General features: G+C 50.2%; 1 protein-coding gene across 1 annotated transcript; it reads left to right on the top strand.

Moving 5' to 3' along the window:
- The first annotated feature begins 1,069 nt into the window (after positions 1–1,069).
- KLF6 (KLF transcription factor 6) lies at positions 1,070–7,480 on the top strand. The gene is made up of 4 exons (XM_049624519.1): positions 1,070–1,404; positions 4,289–4,862; positions 6,220–6,343; positions 6,930–7,480. Exons 1-4 carry the CDS (start codon positions 1,303–1,305, stop codon positions 6,979–6,981), a joined length of 852 nt encoding a protein of 283 aa, XP_049480476.1. The 5' UTR covers positions 1,070–1,302; the 3' UTR covers positions 6,982–7,480.
- The last annotated feature ends 10,794 nt before the right edge of the window (positions 7,481–18,274 follow it).

The raw sequence follows: 18,274 nt of genomic DNA, 5'->3' as shown, positions 1-18,274 counted from the left end.
TGGGGGGCGGTGGACAGATGATTGACGGGGGGACAAAAGGTGGACGGGGGACAGAGGATGGGGGGACAGAAGGTGGATGGGGGACAGAAGATGGGGGGTCGGTGGACAGAAGATTGACGGGGGGACAGGAAATGGACAGAGAATGGGGGGCGGTGGACAGAAGACTGACGGGGCGGGACAGAAGATGGACAGGGGACAGCGGAGGACGAAGGTGGGGGGACGGAGAAGGGTCAGAGGAGATGGAGGCGGTCGGGGGGAACAGAGGGTCCTGAGGGGGCAGGGCGCCCAGAGGTCGGAGGGAAGGGAGGGACGGGAGGGACGGAGCTGAGGACGAAGGAGGGGAGCAGCGCGGTCCCGAGGTCGGAAGAGGGTGCACAGAGGGGACCGGGGGCCCGCGTGGCTGCGCTCGGCCCCGCCGCGGCGCCGGAGCCGCTTGGCCGGGGAGCAGGGGACGGGGACCCGGTGACGGGGCCCAGGTGACCGGTCCGGGAGGCGGGACGGGAACGAGCACGCCGGCCTGGTGACCGGGACGGGGCCTGAGTGACGACTGACGAGGACCGGGGGCCGGGGGGGCACGGCGATGGGACTGCCGGCCCGAGCGCCGGGCCCGGGCGACCCGGACGGGGACCGACCCGGGCACCGGGGCGCGGGGACCGGGGGATGGGACGCGGGCCGGGGACAGGAGGAGCGGCTCCCTCGGCCGGCCGCGGGCGCACTGAGCCGCTCGGCCCGCACCTCCCAGCGCCGACTCCTCCGGCGCGCGGCAGCCCGCGCCTTATATACCCTGCTAAAAATAGCCTGCGAGGACGCCTCCCAATCAGAGCCGCCTGAAGTTCGAATTGAGCCAATGGCGAGGGCTGTGATGGAGAGGCTCGGTCACGCCAGGCGGGGCCGCTGTGAGTCACCGCCTGCCATTGGCCGCAGCTGACATCACCGGCGCGCAGCCCCCGGGCCGGGCGCAGCGTGATTGGGCGGTGCACGGGGCGGGCGCGGGCGAGTCACGTGGGGGGGAGGGAGTGGGGGGAGCCAGGCGGGGAAGAGGGGGAGGCTGGCAGGGAGCTTTGAATAGGGAAGTTTTGCAGGGGTTACGTTTGCAGTCAGTCCGGTGTTTGCAAATATTGTGTGGGCTCGCGAGCGCGTCTCTGGGCTCCGGCAGGATCCGAACCCGCGGCGCCTAATTGCTGTGCACTGAGTTTGCATGAAACTTTCCCCGGCGCTGCAGGCACGGCTGCTGCGCTCTCGACTCCAGACCGCACACCTCCCTGTTTTCACAACAGCAGTGACTGTCTTTTCCAACCCGACATGGATGTACTCCCAATGTGCAGCATCTTCCAGGAACTCCAGATTGTGCACGAGACTGGTTACTTCTCGGCGCTGCCCTCCCTGGAGGAATATTGGCAACAGGTAAATTGGAATTTTCGTGTGCCAGGTGCCCGGTGCACCGAGGAGGGAGTGCATGCACGCACGGCCAGGATGGTGTGTGGTTGGAGGTGCATTTATTTTTCCTCTTCTTCTTCTTTTTTTTTTTTTTTCTTGTTCAATGGTTTGGGTACATTAAAAACAAAAATTTGAAATAATTAGTCCTAAAACGTACTTCTGCTGCCTGCGTGCGGAAGGCACTTAAAAGGGGCCTTTCACGGCGTGGAGCGGAGTTGTCATATGAGGGGGGCGCAGCGGCGCGTCGCCTCTCGGACGGTTTTCGCCCGTTTCTGGGGCTTCTGGACTGCATCCTCCGGAGGGCAGTCCCAGCCCCGCGGCCTGATCCCGGCCCGAGCCCTTGGCGGAAGTTTGGTGTTTGTACCAGCTCCAGACTCCACAGCTGGATCTTGTCATATGAACTTGCATGGACTGCCAAGGGTACTTTTTTTTTTTTAATGGGGAATTTGTTTTTGTTTTTGGATTTGTTTTTTGTTTTTTTGTTTTTTGGGTTTTTTTTTTTTTTGTGTTTTTTCCTTCTCTTTTTTTTTTTTTTTTTTTTTAATTAAAAATGTCACCAGGGACACATCCACCGGCTCCTTTTCTCTACTGGGCCATTTCCAGTGTCTTTTTCCTCTTTGGAATCCTTAAAATGTGTTTGGATCCGTCTTGTTTTTCTTACCTGCTTCTTTTGTTGACCAGGAAAAAAAAAAAAAAAGAGCCAACAATGTTTGCACAACCAGTGACTTATCAGTCATATGACAATGAGCCCGTCCAAATTGCTTCAAGTCTGAGTTTGAGAAGAAGAGTCCTAGTTTCCGGCATTTTTTTTTTTTTTTTTTTTTTTATGGGAATTTGGATTTTTTAACTTGGGCATTTAAAAAAATTTTTTCCCCCCCCCCCCCCAATTGTTAGGATTGCCTGAAGGGAGAGAGGAGACTCTGACACTCGTCCCATTGTCTTTAAAAAGATAGAAGGAGGGGTCAGGGCTGTCTCTGCCCCTGCTAGGCTGTTCGCTTTTTGTCACTAAGTGAATTAGCAGATCAAATATATTCTGTGGGTTTCAAAGCCTAGAAAGCTTTTAAAGGGGATGAAATGCAAAGTGTTGCAACCTTCACATGCCTGCTTAATCGTTCCCAGCCCGGTTCTGCCTTCCTCTCCCCTCCCCCCCCTTTTCCTCCTAAAGTAGCTGCTCCCCAGGACGTGATTGAAATTGATCTAAGTAGTTTCCTTCGGGCATTTGGGATTTGGGCCCCAAGCCAGGCTGAGCTCCCGGTGGCCTTCAGAGGCTTTTAAACTCTCGGAGAGAGAGCTGCGTTTCGGTCCCTGGGGCTGATCGGCATAATGGAGATTTTTAAATTAGCCAGATTATGAAAGTTTAGCACGACCTCAGTAAATGTGCTTTCCTTTTTCTCTGGAACATCAGTTGGAGCCCTTGGTGTCTGTCCTTAGAGCACCTAGTATGCCCTGTAACTCAGACGTCTGATTTTAGGGGTAAAGAGAAAACAATGATGTTTTTTTTTTTCCCCTTTGCTTGCTCATGCTGGCTATGTGACGAATCCGTGGGGAGGGGGAAGGGTATGTGCTATATTCTAGCAGGCACATTTGCTCAGTAAGCAAGCACGAGCCCTTTGGGTAGGCTTTGCGGGTCCTGAACGTGATTTGCAGAGTTTGCTGTAGAAACTGAAATCTGTAGAAATGCAGTTGTATGGACAGCCTTATATGGGCACCCAGGCAGTTGATCCTAGTAGAGATAAGGGCGGACACGATGTAATCCTAAAATGTTTCCTACCGTTTTTCTTTTCCAGTGGCTAGGAAGTTTGAGATGGTGGGGAGAGGGGATGCTGCTCTCTCGGCAGTTGTAGCTTCTTGAAAGGTTGGTTGTGGGGCTGGGGAGGGGCACTGTCCGTGACACCTGCATGTATGTTTGAACCGGGTCCTTTTCTGGCCGCTGATCAGAATTTCAAAAGGAAGTCTCCTTTGGCATTGCGTGAAAGAAACAGAGTGATGACTCATACAGTTGTACTCTTGGCCAGTAGATAAAGTTCTTGTCCATTGTGGGACTCCCAGCAGGGCTGGGGAGGAATTTCCCCTCCTGCATTCTTTACAATAGCAGATGGCCATTCTGGAACTACTTCTCCACTCCTGTTGTTGAAGCTCTTGTTTTTCTCGGACCACTGTGGAAGTCATTAAAGTTGTGGGTGAGCACGGCCCCTGCACTTGGGAATGGCATTCTTTGAGAGCCTCCTGGGTCGGGGCTGTGCAGGAAATGGGGTGGATCGTCTGCAGCTCCACTGATGCCCCCGAACACAGACCGTCAGCGGGCTGCGCCTGCTGGCTGAGCGTGGCCCTGTGCTCTCAGCTGTGTCTCTAAAGACAGACACACGCAATGTCAGAACACATTGCATTGCGGGCTGGGCAGCCTTTCTGTCTTGTGCGTGAGAAGGGAGGGCGGCCGGGGCATTCCTTCACGCACATGGTGCTCCACACTGTCAGATAATCTGGTTAAACCTGTCGGGCGGGGAGGGGGGACTGTCTCAGGCCGGTTTTCTTTGTGTGGCTCACGGAAACTCATTAGTAACGTCAACACCGGTAACTGTAACCAAAATGGCTTCGTGACCATCAGTCCTTGTGGCCACAGGTCCGACCTGGGAAGGCCAGGAGAGGCTCCACCTCTGGTCTTTCTTCCGAGTGCATATCCATTCCTAGAAACAGCCTCCCCCTCGCTCTCCTAGAGACGCGATTCGAACAGCGCCACGGCCACGGCCACGGCCTACCTGCCCTTGATTCCTGCATGTTTTTTGGCAACTTGCTTTCGGTTCCATTTTCAGTCGTCACAATCACGTGCCTTCTTGTGGTTCCTTTCGCACAGACCTGCCTGGAGCTGGAGCGTTACCTCCAGAGCGAGCCCTGCTATGTGTCGGCCTCCGAAATCAAGTTCGACAGCCAGGAAGATCTGTGGACCAAAATCATCCTGGCTCGGGAGAAAAAGGAGGATCCGGACCCGAAGCTTTCCTCCACTCCCCCCGAGGATGCTCTGAACAGCCCCGGCTGTGCTTACAACGTGGAGACCCACAGCCTCAACTCGGACGTGAGCAGTGAGTCTTCCGACAGCTCCGAGGAACTGTCCCCCACCACCAAGTTTTCCTCCGACCCCATCGGCGAAGTCTTGGTCGGCTCGGGGACCCTGAGCTCGTCCGTCACCTCCACACCCCCTTCTTCTCCAGAACTGAGCAGGGAGGCTTCTCACCTGTGGGGCTGCGTGCCAGGCGAGCCGCACCCTCCCGGGAAGGTGCGCAGTGGGACTGCGGGGAAGCCGGGTGACAAGGGCAGCGGGGACGCATCCCCAGATGGCCGCAGGAGGGTGCATCGGTGCCACTTTAACGGCTGCAGGAAAGTTTACACCAAAAGCTCGCACTTGAAAGCTCATCAGCGCACTCACACAGGTCAGTCCCTCCTGCCACGCGGGAGGTGGGCCGCTGGTGGGCGCCGCTGAATCGCACCAGCCCTGGGAGGGGGCCGGGGCCCCGGCGAGCGGACGCGTCCTCACCTCATGCCTCCCCCAAAAGAGTTGGGTCTCTGGGGAGGACAGAGTAGGAGCGGAAGGACTGGACGTGTGTGCCCGATGAACGGTTGACACTTTGAGATTACCCGGATGAGGTAAATCCCATTCTCTGCCTACACCCCACACCCCTCACTCGCTCCAACCTCCCCGCCCATCCAGGCCCGCGGTGCCCGGTCTGCGGCATCCGTGCAGACCGTCACGTGAAGCGGCCCTTGATTTTCTCCTGGGGTGGGGACAAAGGGTGGCCGGGCAGCGGGGAGCACGCCGGTGTCAGCCGTGCTGCTGCGAGACGGGAGCTTGGCCAGTGCGCAACGTGGGAGGCAGTACTGATGTGTGGGTACTTCCTGAGAATTTCTCTGTGTATCACGTGGCCTTTGTTTTCTGAAACCAGTTGGAAAAAAAAAAAAAAGACTTTGTCACAGAAGACCACAACTTAGATGACAGTCGCATGTGAAATTACCGTGATAGTCTGGGGTGACCGGGGGCAGAATCACACAGGCTCCAGAGGCGGGAGGGATGTTGTGGATGGAGTCGCGTAAACCGACCCACCCTGTGATGAGGCAGGGACCTCGGAGCCCCCCAAGTCAGGGTCCCCGAGTCCCCGTCTGTCCTGACCGGCGTCACACTTGAGGACAGGTCGTGGCAGAACCTTCACTACCCTCAGGTAGTGCTCGTAGTGAATTCGTGTTTGCTGTCTGACCAACGGGTGAAGACAGCCTGGCCGTCGGATGGCCATTTAGAAAGTGCTTTGAAGGCCTGAGGATGGGGTTTCCCAGAAACTCATGACCTCAGTTTTGGAGAAATGTCGCTTCCCGGAGGAAACTACAAAGCCTCATTCCACAGGGAAGTGAGTAAGGAACAAAATAAGCACTTGAGAGAAACCGTTTCCATGGAGAGAGCTATAAAAGCCTGCCCCCGCCAGGGCTGTGGGTCCAGTGGGCTGACACGTCAGCCCAGAACTATTTCGCCAGTCTGAGTAATTGTCATTCTTACACGTTAGCGCTGATTACCGTCACATGGCCCAAGGCTAGGTCAGGAGGGGGCTCCTGGGTGTCCCCTGGAGTGCGGGCTCCGTCCCTAAGTCCTTAATTGAAGGGGGACTGAATTCCCGAGGAGGCCGGGCCCCTGGGCTTGCCCCTGAGCTGACTTTCCTCCAGCCCCTTCCTTGTGCACGGTCACAGCACACCTCCTCCTGCTCAGTGAAATCACGGTGTGCCTGTCGTGTGCTCTCTTCCCAGGAGAAAAGCCTTACAGATGCTCATGGGAAGGGTGTGAGTGGCGTTTTGCAAGAAGCGATGAGTTAACCAGACACTTCAGAAAGCACACCGGTGCCAAGCCTTTTAAATGTTCTCACTGTGACAGGTATGTGTTCCCAAAGTGCAGGGGCGCGGAATGCCAGCGAGGAACAGGCGTGCGGTGCAGAAGGCAGGCATTTTCCTGTCCCGAGATGGCATTTGTCATTTCAGCCTAGGACTTTTTTAAAGCGTCTGTAAGATGCCAGTTGCCCAAATTAGGAAGAACTGTGTTCTGTGCGCGTGAGACTAGAGTGATTTCATTCATACTTTGTGACCCTTGGAACTTGAAGGCTGGGTAGTGAGGTCGGGTGAAGTGCTCCCCAGAGCTGGGTGGAGGCCTTCATTCACGTCCGGGGAATGAGCCTCCCTGACTCCGTGGATCCCCACTTCCCTTCGGGAGGGGTGGGGGGCGGGGCGTGGGGCAGGCCGGGAGGGGGACGGGGCGAGGCCGGGTCCGGAGGGGGGCGGGGCGAGGCCAGGCCCGGAGGGGGGCGGGGCGTGGGGCAGGCCCCGAGGGGGGCGGGGCGAGGCCGGGCCCGGAGGGGGGCGGGGCGAGGCCGGGCCCGGAGGGGGCGGGGCGAAGGCCAGGCCGCAGGTCTGTAGCCTCAGCGCAGGCGGACACCTAACGTGTTGGATGCCGATTTGCTCTGCAGGTGTTTCTCCAGGTCCGACCACCTGGCCCTGCACATGAAGAGGCACCTGTGAGGGAGCAGAGCGGCGAATCCTGCGGGCTAAAAGGCTTCCAGGCTGAGAGACAGCCGTGGAAGGAGGGTGCGTGTTCCAGCCAAAGCATGCCATTTTGCACCCCACCCAGCTGCCTCCAGGACCTCTACTGGGAAGGTCTCTCGAGGGCGAACCACGTCACGTCAGAAGCGGCAGGGCACCCGCGGTGTGTGGTGTTTGGGTGGCCCCGACTCACCACCGGTACCTGCCTTCCGAGTGGTCCCCAAGCCCTTGCCGTGAGCATGTGCACTGAGAATGTTACCGGTTGGGTTGCCTGTCTGTGGAGGATCTATTTCTGACTGTGTGATGAGGCCGAGGCTTCTCCCTCGCGGTGGCAAGGCCGCGAGAGGCAGCAAACGCGTAGTTTGAATGTTTTGTGTGTGCGGAGTATATACCACGAGAGGAGATGACCACCAAACATTTCCTAGGGGGTGGGGTCTGCGCCTTAGAATAAAAACTAAAAAAAAAAAAAAAAAAAAAAGGGAACATATGGAGGGCGGGAGTGGGTGGTCTTGACCCCCGAGTGGCGAGTGGGTGTGGGGAGGGGAGCCCCTTCCCGTGCGAGAGAACGTTCGGTGTCTGGTGCAGCTATGAAACGTGCAATGTGTCAAGTAGCTTGTTTACCGGCTACAGGAGCTCATGTGTTACCCGTCGTCTAAGCTGTGTATTTACAAATATAACACATCGATAACTTTTCCTTATAAGACAAAAAGTAATGCATGGTCTGGGGAACTATCTGCTTTTCCATTCTTCAATCAGGACTGCAATGTCGATCCCAGTTACTGAGCAGCTAACGTGTGGTTGGTCAACTTCGGCGATCCCTAGCCATCTGGGCCTGGCAATACACAATCCTCCCCCCCTCCCCCTTCGATTTTGTAACACTCCCTTTCAGAAAGGCAGTTGTGCAGCATAGGATTATTTTTTAAATGATTCTGAATTTGAATTCCCTTTTTGGAGAATTTCGTGATGCCCTGTGAAGGCATTAGGCCTGCGTTGGGTATCGAGTGCTAGGGCTGGGAATTGCCAGTCTAATGTTCCATTAGACTCAGAACCTAAGGTTTTTCTCAGTTGGGTGGATAAAACCACTAAAGCTTCGAAACTGTTTTCTCATGCAGCTAAGTTTCTCTTATTTATGCCTTGAGGACTAATTTCTGGTTTTCTAGCTGTTAATGCACTGTAGATCTTAATAATGGTGCCTTATGCAAGTGGCCCTTCTGCGGGGGGGTCTCATACAGGGGTATGGGTGATGCATGCTTTATTAAGGCTCTTTTTTTCACCTGGCATTGTACTGTATCAATATACAATACAGAAAATCGAATCTCGTACAAAAGTCCTCCTTCACCAAGACAAACGGAGAGATAAAACTCCCCAAACAAGTCAGTATTTACGCGATATGTTTTGACAACTTGACTGTCAGTGTTAAAGTGAAAACAGGATCATTGGAAAATCAGACCATTTCTGCCACCATGAGACTTTCATATAGACTTTGCACAACCATTGTGTATAGATCACACACCGGCTGTATTTAATATGTAACGTCACGCATATTAAAGACACAGAAGTATAAAAAACCATGTTAATGTATTTGCTTAAAAGGCACAAGTTCCACACATGTATCTGTTGGTAATACAGAAAGTATATTACTTTTTTTAAAAAGTGGGCGGAATTCTTGTGTATGTATATTTGTGTGTAACGTATGTGTATGTGTGTGTGTGTATGTGTGTGCGTGTGTGTGTGTGTGTGTGTGTATATATATATACATATATATAGATAATATATAAATATTTTTTTAAGGAGAACTGAGAATGTTTAGCTAGAAAATTCCACAGCCTGTGAAGAGATATTTCAGAATGGCCATAAAGGAGGTAAAAATGAAAACTATAACTTTTATAAAGGCTTTATCTGTAATTTAATGATTTGCTACAGATTCTTGCCATCAGATCTCTCCCAGACTGCTGACTTCGCTCGTCATTATTGGCAGGTCCAGAATAGGAGACCTTCGGCCACTCAAAAGTGGCTCGGAGGGGAATGCTAGCCCACTAATTGGTCTCAGACACACCAAGGTTTTGATTTTGAATTTCAGCCTTATTAGAACATCTAACCTAAGAGTAAGCTAGTCACAGGGATTCTTTTTTAGAATACTTTTTATGCAGATGAAGCTATTTTTTCCAGCAAATAGATTGTTCCAGTTTTTCCAACGAGTCATTTCCCCGAATTGGCATACCACAGCATGGCTGATATTTCATCCAGCTGCTGGCTTGTGGGTGTGGATCTTGTCTTTATATATATGTATATATATATATACATATGAGTCTGGCTGGCCTGGTATTTTGTTTGATCTTCCTGGAAATGAGCAGTGATGAAAGCTCACATAACTGGTTTTTTGTTTTGTTCTGTTTTGTTTTGAAATCTGGGCTGATGAATACACATACCTGAAGAACTCATTTCATTTTGCTGAGGGGAAAAATGCACTTTTCTTTTGGCAATTCCAAATCCAGGCGCTTGATTTGCTGGGTTTTGGGAAACTCCTTTTTTGGCCCTGCTCTGTTGCTTAGCCATAACAATTCCATTAAGCAAGAAGGTTAACGAAAGACAAAAAAGGCAAGAAGAAGAAGGAAAAAAAAAAAAAAAAACAAAAAAACGCAACTGCTTGCGCTGGCTTGTCTCGCTTACGAAACACCATGGAGTTGTTTGATTGGGTGGGGCTCAATGCCATATGTGTTGATGCCTGTAATTTTCATAATAAGCAAGTACGGAAAGAATTACATTCTGTTCAGGTGATAACTGAGCCTCAATCAAGCAGAAACTTTTTGCTTGACGTTAAAAAAATTTCTATTAGTGAAATTTCTTTCTTTTTTTTTTTTGAAGCACCCTGTTATCTAAAGAATCTTTGTAAGATTTTTGTAAAATTTTGTTTTACAAGATTTTATTTGAAATTGTTTTTTGCAAGATTGTTATATTTCTGTATGAATGTATTTTTTATTGGAATAACATAAAAGAATTCTTATCAGCATCTCGAGTCTGGTGGTTTTTTTGGGGGGGTGGGGCGGGGCTGTGAGGGTGTCGAAACAGATTCCTGTTCTATTAATCACCCTGACCCTCCTTGGGAAATCTCCCTTGTGCAACCTTGACGGCCACCCCCGCCCCCCCGCTGACTTGTGGCTTCTTCCTGTCCTGGGAGCTGAGAGGCATCTGATACAGAAATGGTAGGAGGAGGAAGGTAGAAATGACAGGAGAGGCAGCCGGCCCAAGAGTCACACCCTCGCCTTCAAGTCACTCTTTTATATAAAACGTATATTTACCGGGGCACCTGGGGGCACAGACGGTTAAGCACCCGACTTCGGCTCGGGTCATGATCTTGCAGTTCTGGTTTCGAGCCCTGCGTCGGGCTCTGTGCCGACAGCTCAGAGCCTGGAGCCTGCTTCGGATTCTGTGTCTTCCTCTCTCCGCCCCTCCCCCGCTCATGCTCGCTCTCTCTCTCTCTCTCAAAGAATAAACATTTTTTAAAAATTAAAAAATACATATAATATGTATTCACTGATTAGCCCAGTAAAACAGGGCAAAAAGAAGATTGTTTACATGATCGTCGCCTGATGTTACGTGTTTGTTTTTTAGGGCCGGCAGGATGTCCTAAACGTAGCTTGTGCGAAAATACAACAGCTTTTAGTTTTCAGAAGTGTTTTGTGTGGGTACCTTCAGATCTTAGTCTCAGTCTTACTGAGATTCGTAGCAACTGGTCCACGTGCAAGCCCATTTTCCAGATCGTATTAAGAGTCAGTAGAGGCGGGGTGAGATCAACGTGCTGTCCAGAGAACTAGGGGCTCTGGGATTATGGAAATTTCCGGAGGAATGAGCTCCTTAACGTCCTTCCTAGTTTAAGGAAGTTCTTGGTTTCCACTTGCTCGCTGCGGATCTTCATAGCGGATCTTCATCTTGCTAGACGTACGGGGTTTACACTAGTTGGCTTTTAATTTTATAATTAGGGAGGGGAAGTTTAAATGCCTCCCCAGATGAGGCATGTTAAGTAACTTTCTAGAACTGCAGTAAAAATACCGGCGATTTGCAGAGAGTTGCAGTGTGGGAGGCGGCAGGAAGCAGATGGGATCCCTGCCAGGACTCATGGGTGTGCGGCCCTCTGGAGCACATGTCAGGATGACTAATACTTGGGTTGCCCTGACTGTACGGCTAAATAAAGGCTTGATCGTACATTCTCGGCTCCGAGAGAGGCTCGACCACTCTGTCATGCGGAGACTATGCCGAACAGCTCAGTTATGTTCAAATAAGGCTGTTCGGAGGACTGTCATGTAAGGAATCAGCTGTAAACCAAGGGTATTTATAGAAGGAAAGAAAATTTCACTGCGCTTAACGAATTTGCCGAAACCCAGCTAAAAAGAAAGGATGTGCGTGCTTCTGTTTGAACCGGCTGTATGCTTTGGGACGATTTGCTGTGTGGCACCAGACCTCCATCTTCTTATTGCTGAAATATTTGGGGGCAGCTCACATGTGTCCGGCATTTTATACAGCACTACAATTCTGTGGTCTATGAGTATAGGGTGGATTTCAAATTACACGCTCACCATTTTCAGAATGCTCGGCTCAGATCTAGAAAACGTCCTCTTGTGCTACAGTAGAAACTATTGTTGAGAAAATTGCTCTGCCTTAGAATGGAAAACGGAACGTTCTCAAATTGCCCTTTGCCCCTTTAATTATAGTTAAGTTATTCAGGCATTTGGTGCTTTATGGCATACCATTTATTTAAAAAAAAAAAAAAAAAAAAAAAAAAAAACCTCTTTGAAAAGCGCCATTGTAACCATGGCCGACCCAGTGTGTCAAGTTCTCCCAAGGCACCAATCCTGTTCTGGGCGTCCCAGCCGACCTGGGTGCTCGAGGGGCAGTGGGAGTGATTGGCGTCAAGTTGTTTATCTTCATATTTTAATCGTCGTGGAGAAAGATCATAGCTTTTTCTGTGTAGCTCCTTTCTTAGGATTTAACTTCATGCTCCTCTGAGCTATTTTTTTTTTTTCCACCACGGTCCTTCTCAAACTGAATCACTCCCCTGCCAAAGTCGGGTGATGACAAAGATGATTACTATTTGTCACCCCTTACGGGGGAGTCAGGTAGGAAGTATGTTCCCTCCCTGTGTCTGTCTCTCTGTGCGTGTGTATCTCTTGTATTTCCCAGAGCTCGCCACACAATGCTGTCATCCCCGTTTCGCAGCTGGAGATACTGAGGCTACGTGAGGTTAAAGCTCCTTTCCCAAGAGGCTCCACCAGAGCACAGCAGGCCAAGCATTCAGTCGCGTCCTCTCAAATGCCAAAGACCAAGGTTTCCATCACCCCCCCAGCCCTGCTTTCTGTCTGGTCCAAGCTCTCACGAGAGCTTTCTGCTTGTTCCATAGGATGCACTTTAAAATGAAGTTACGTTTATGAGACGGAGACAGAACTTTCTTACAATTCAGAGGCACTAAAGCTATAAACTGTGCTGTAATCCTGAGCAAACAAAAGTAACCATTTTGAATTGCTTTCAAGATATGAGACAGATGGCGTGTATTTATTTTTAATGTTTAAGAAGATAGAGAAAGCAATTGGGGATGTGACATCCTGCATTAATTGGCAAGCATCACCTAATGTACATAGTTAAGACACAAAGAGAGGAAAATTAGGTCCATGCATCACACAAATGAGGCAATACAACAAAGTGTATTTAACTAGGTTTATTTTATAACATGGTCTCTCTGTTTCACTCTAAGTAATTTTAATGAGGATTCTCTAAACGTCTGTGAGTAAAATGAGTCTAAGAGGAAGAGTCTGGGTACCACATGTCCTTATGGGAGCTATGCTGAGCTGAGCGGTCACCGTAGAATTCTCAATAAAAGCAGATTTAACAAGAATGTCCACTGTCGCCGTCAGTTCCTCCAAACTTGGGTTTCCAGGCCTTGCACTGACTTCCCTTTACATAATCCGTACCAAAAAAAAAAAAAAAAACAAAAAAACCACACACACACACACACACACACACACAACCCCAAAGATATCATATGACCTGGAAGAGTTCCTTAAATTAAGAGCCCCCAATTCAAAGCTGCCATAAACAATTATTAACTTTCTAAAAGGCTCAGCGACTTAGATAATGGGTAAGTGTTCCCCATGCTGCAGATCAGCACTTTCTGGAGCTCTGTGCAGGGCTGGACGCCCCAGCACGTTTAGGGGTAACTTGCCTGTACCGACTAAGCATAGTTCTGTGCTCATCCATTTCTTGAGTTTCACGTTACCACACTTCGTTTGGGTTGGGCGAGATTTCCTTCCAGACGTGCAATCTACGGGATGGCGTGTGCTGGCTTTTTCAATGAACTCTCTGTGGAAGCAGGCAGCATTGTTGGGGGTGGCTTTTCCGCTTGTGCAGGTGAGGAGATGGAAGGTGAAACAGGCCTGAAGGGATTGCTTCCTCTCTCTGCTTTGAGATGGGAATGTAAAAAGCTCTTTACTATCGCCCCCGTCCTGACTCGTACCATTCACCATCCTCCCCCAAACAGCTCATTTCTGCACAGCTCCAAAGCTGGAGCGAGCCAGCTCTCCATGAGACATATTCTATGTGCCTATATTTTAACTCTACAAATGCAACTCCTTATGGTAAAACTGTTTTGGGGGGGATTTCTGGTCTATACATCGTTTAGTTAAGGTAATTGAAAGGGAATGTTCCCGTTCACTCCAGATTTAAAATACCCTGAACCACGGCCTTCCTGTGTTAATGACCTATCTGGCATCATGCTCCAGGTGGGGACGGACAGCCGGAGGTACCGCGGGACTGCTGGGCAACAGGCCACTGAACATCCAGCTTTTCTGGAGTTGCTCCTGCAACATCCTCGAGCCCCAAATGATCTACATAAGGGAGCAGTGAGAGTGGTGAGGGGCTCTTGACCGAGTGGAACAGCAGCGGGCTGTGCTTGTGCTTCTCTCATCATGGGCTGCAGCAGTCAGACCTTGAGTATGTCAGGGGGGGGGGGGGGGGGGGGATGGGAGACAGGAACCACTTCCACGCCCACTGTGACCAGGAAAGTTTAGGGGGTTTGAGAGAGGAAGGCAACCAGCAGCTTCTGGTTCCCCGGGAATCAATCACACCCCTCCCACGGACTTTCCTGTGCTTAGATAATCAGTAGTCTTGCCTTTTAAGGACCTATGTATTCCAGTGACAGCTGGAGGGCACCTGCCAGTCAGGCACCTGCACAGGAATGTGGGAAAGCTGCTGTCCAAATGTCCCAGAGCCCTTTCTTCAAGCTGTGAGTTTCCTTGGAAGCTTTTAACAGTGACCCAAGCTAGGAGTCACTGTTTTTTAAGGGAATTCCAGCAGTTGTGTTTACTCTCCTATGTTCTGGGGACTCAGTGGTGAGCCTTCCGACACAGAACTTTACAAATAAAAAGATTCATTAATTCCCAGCTTTTTGTGATGCTTTCTTAAACCCTTCAAACTTTGTTTTTCTCATCCCCAAAATGGGAATCATGGAAATCCTCTTGGGATTGTTGACGGACGTTGACGGATGTTGGGGAACCCAGCGCGTGGTCTGGCACACGGCAAATGATGGACAGTTGATGTTCATTATCATTGTGTGGTGGGTATTTATTTCTCAATCAGAAGAATAACTCTTGTTTTCCCCGCTGAATTTCTTTAAAAAGAGATTTTTGTAGGTCAGTATTAGGCAAATTCCACTCGTGTTTATTTTCCACAGCGTTTTCCAGGGACTCCAGTGAAGGACAGGCTTGGCTTTATGGGTTGTTTTTATGATCATAACATAGTTTCCTCTTGGAAGGCTCGCCATGCTACTGAAATCTTCAAGTCAAACACTTTCCTGTTAGAAGCTGTGAACGTGCTGACCCATGGCAGAATGGAAGTGACCAACAGCTTCAGTGAGCTGAATTCACAGTGTTTTGAACAAATGACCAGGAACCAAGAAGTCCCAAATGTTACCACAGTTTACAGGAGCGGCTATAAATCCCAAGTCTCGTCAGGTTGTTCTAAATCAGATGGGCCGTGCTTCAGTTACCGTTACACGGACGTCTCATCAAAGTCCAGTGGAATTATTGCGTTATTCAACTTATTACCTTCGTCCTTGATTCCATGGATTAGGTGCGTGGAAAACCTCATCCGTCACCAGGTATCAGCCTCCATGCTAGAAGCCGCTTTAATCTGGCATATGCTCTATCCAATTAAAATTCCCATGCTTACATTCAGACACACATGTTGGTTTGTTTTCTTTCTTTTTTTGCTTCAGTTAAACTGATGTTTGCTCGTTTGCTTGTTTTTTATTTTCACCCCCTTTTTCTACGACTCCATTACTTTTAGTGAAAATAAAATACCATATGTTTGCAGAGGTTTAGGGGTTTTTTCTCATTGTTTTTTTGTTTTTGTTTGTTTGTTTTGTTTGGATGTTGTTGTTGCTGTTGTTATTTGGTGTTGTTGTTGTTGTTGTTGTTTGTAAAATAGTCTCACTGGCCATTATCTTTTGATAAATGAGAACCCGGTGGATTCTGATGCAGGCAACCCCTCTGGGTAACAAAATTGACCAGCAAGAATGTGAGAATGGCTCTCCTTTGCTCCTCAAACCAGACCCCCTCCCTGTGGGGAGCCGTGGCTGTGAGCATTCTCATTTTGCAGACTGGACCTGAGGCGCAGTCAGTTAACCAACACGACACGCCGGGGGAGGCGGAGCCAGAGATACAGTCCAGCCCATCTCGTCCTACTGTCATGATAGGTCCTGTTTAGCTGTCTTATTAATGTCAGGGATTAGACTCCATAGAAAGTAGCAGGTGCTCCTGTGTGAAGTGTGTGGGCTCCTGACCAGACCCATGTTTACCTTCTCAGCCTACATATAGCTGAAGTCCACATGAGCCAGTGACAGAGCATCTGAGGGCAAAGCCCATATTTCATTCATTCATTCATTCATTCTGTCAACAGTCAGTGAGTGGCAGTGAGGTGATGGTCACAGCCCCCCTCCCCCCAGGTGCCCAGACGTTACAGAGAATCATAAGACTGAGTCCAGACCCTTTCCTACAAGACTTAGGGTATAAGCTGACCCCTTCTGCCAGCATCCCAGGCCACGCCGGTCCACAGGTGTCTCCTTCTCTGAGTTTCTGTACTTTGCTTTTTATTTGCCTTATCTGATACTCAGTGCGAGACACCTTTGTGCGCATTTGTCCTTTGTAATTCGTGGCCAGAAAGGTAGGGCTTTCAAAGCAGCCCTTGTGTATTTGTGGTCCCCTCCCACCCCCCAAATCACACTGCCTGTCAAGTCGGTGCTCAATAAACGCTTGCTAGCCTGGCAGGGACGACGAATGTGCATGTGCCTACGTGTGCCCACGGCCCCTTCACCAGCTCCCTCAAAGCCCCTGTAACTCATGTTGGATCAGATCTGGAAACAAGTTGCCACGACCACTCCTCCTGGCCACACAGCATCCCCTGCTGTCAGGAATTACACCCACGGGGAGAACTGGCACACGCACGCCCTCGTTTTTGGACCTGTGCCGCACATATTACCGCCAGACACCGAGGATGGACCCGAACAAACGCATGAGTGGCATTTGTCTTCATTTCTACCATGAGGCGGTTGAATCGTAGTAAGAGAATGTCTTGCCCGTCCTTCCCAAGGTGTGATGGCACTTCGGGAATCGCGTCCCGGGAGAGCCACCTCAGAAGTCCCTCCAGGGGCGTGTTGTCTGCTCTCCCGAACCCCTGTCACCTGCCTCTTCTCTGGGTTTCTTCACTTTCTCTCTCACTCCCCACAGTAGGACGCCCTGTGGGCCGTGAGCCGTGTGCTCCCTCTGACGGCCCGGCCCCTGGCGTGGGGGCGCTCGCTGCACCTGCCTGCCCAGTGGGTGGGTGACCACACGAATGAAGGAATGCACGAATGCTGTGTCACTGCTTCGCTCCTTTTGTCAGCAGCACGCATGCCTGAATTCAATCTTTTTTTAATGTTTTTAATGTTTATGTTTGAGAGAGAGACAGAGACAGAGCGTGAGCGGGGGAGGGGCAGAGAGAGAGGGAGACACAGAATCGGAAGCAGGTTCCAGGCTCTGAGCTGTCAGCACAGAGCCCGACTCGGGGCTGGAACCCACGAACCGTTGAGATCATGCATGGCCTGAGCTGAAGGTGGAAGCTCAACCGACTGAGCCACCCAGGCGCCCTCATACCTTAATTCTAAATAAAGCCCAAACACTCATTTGATCCAAAATGTTAGATGTCTCTGGTAAGCCTCCTGCCCAGTTTGTGCTCATTCTTCCCCCCCCATCACCGTAGATCCCGGGTGGTTCAGACCATTGAACGTCCAACTCTTGATGTCAGCTCAGGTCATGATCTCAAGGTTCGGGAGTTCGAGCCCTGCATCAGGCTCTGCGCTAACAGCCCAGAGCCTGCTTCGGATTCTATTTTCCTCTCTCTCTGCCCCTCCCCTGCTTGCTCTCCATCTCTCTTAAAATAAATTAAAATAAACTTTTAAAAAAGCTATTTCAAGGACACCTGGGTGGCTCAGTTGGTTAAGCATCTGACTTCGGCTCAGGTCATGATCTCACAGTTCGTGGGCTCGAGCCTTGCATCAGGCTCTGTGCTGACAGCTGAGAGCCTAGAGCCTGCTTTGGATTCTGTGTCTCCCTCTCTCTCTGCCCCTCTCCCACTCTATCTCTCTCAAAAATGAATAAACATTAAAAAAAAAAAAAGCTTTTTCAGAAGATGACACTGTTGAAGATCAGAGGAAAATAATTGGGGAAATACACAAACCTGCCGAAACTCGGTTCCCAATAACACAGCAAGGGCAACATCACCTACCCACCTGAGTTCCCTTTTTTCACCTTTACATGAATTAAAAGGACTTACCCCTCCTACAAAGGCACTGAATGCTCCAGAAAGAGCCACAAGCCTCTGAGTAGAGCTGCTGGGGGGAAATGAAAGTGAAACTTTTTAAGAGTGAGTTCTGTGCTTGCCAGTCAAATTTAAATAAATAATCAAGTGTTTTGACATATCACTTCTTTTTTTAATGTTTATTTATTTTTGAGAGAGAGACACAGAGCATGAGTGGAGGAGGGGCAGAGACACAGGGAGACACAGAATCCCAAGCAGGCTCCAGGCTGTCAGCACAGAGCCTGACTCGGGGCTCGAACTCATGAACCGTGAGATCATGACCTGCGTCAAAGTCAGATGCTCAACCGACTGAGCCACCCAGGCGCCCCTTGACATATCACTTCTAAATTAAACGCAACACCTTTTAAACTCCGGAATCAGCTGGGTGCTC

This window comes from Panthera uncia, chromosome B4 (genome assembly GCF_023721935.1).
Source record: "Panthera uncia isolate 11264 chromosome B4, Puncia_PCG_1.0, whole genome shotgun sequence".
Lineage (NCBI taxonomy): Eukaryota > Metazoa > Chordata > Mammalia > Carnivora > Felidae > Panthera > Panthera uncia.
This window is presented reverse-complemented; position numbering and strand designations above follow the sequence as displayed.

Excerpts from the sequence above, each read along its gene's own strand:
- KLF6 (XM_049624519.1), top strand. The coding sequence starts at position 1,303 with ATGGATGTACTCCCAATGTGCAGCATCTTCCAGGAACTCCAGATTGTG. Across the intron at positions 4,863-6,219 it reads TCATCAGCGCACTCACACAG|GAGAAAAGCCTTACAGATGC; the intron begins GTCAGTCCCTCC and ends CTCTCTTCCCAG. Across the intron at positions 6,344-6,929 it reads AAATGTTCTCACTGTGACAG|GTGTTTCTCCAGGTCCGACC; the intron begins GTATGTGTTCCC and ends TTTGCTCTGCAG.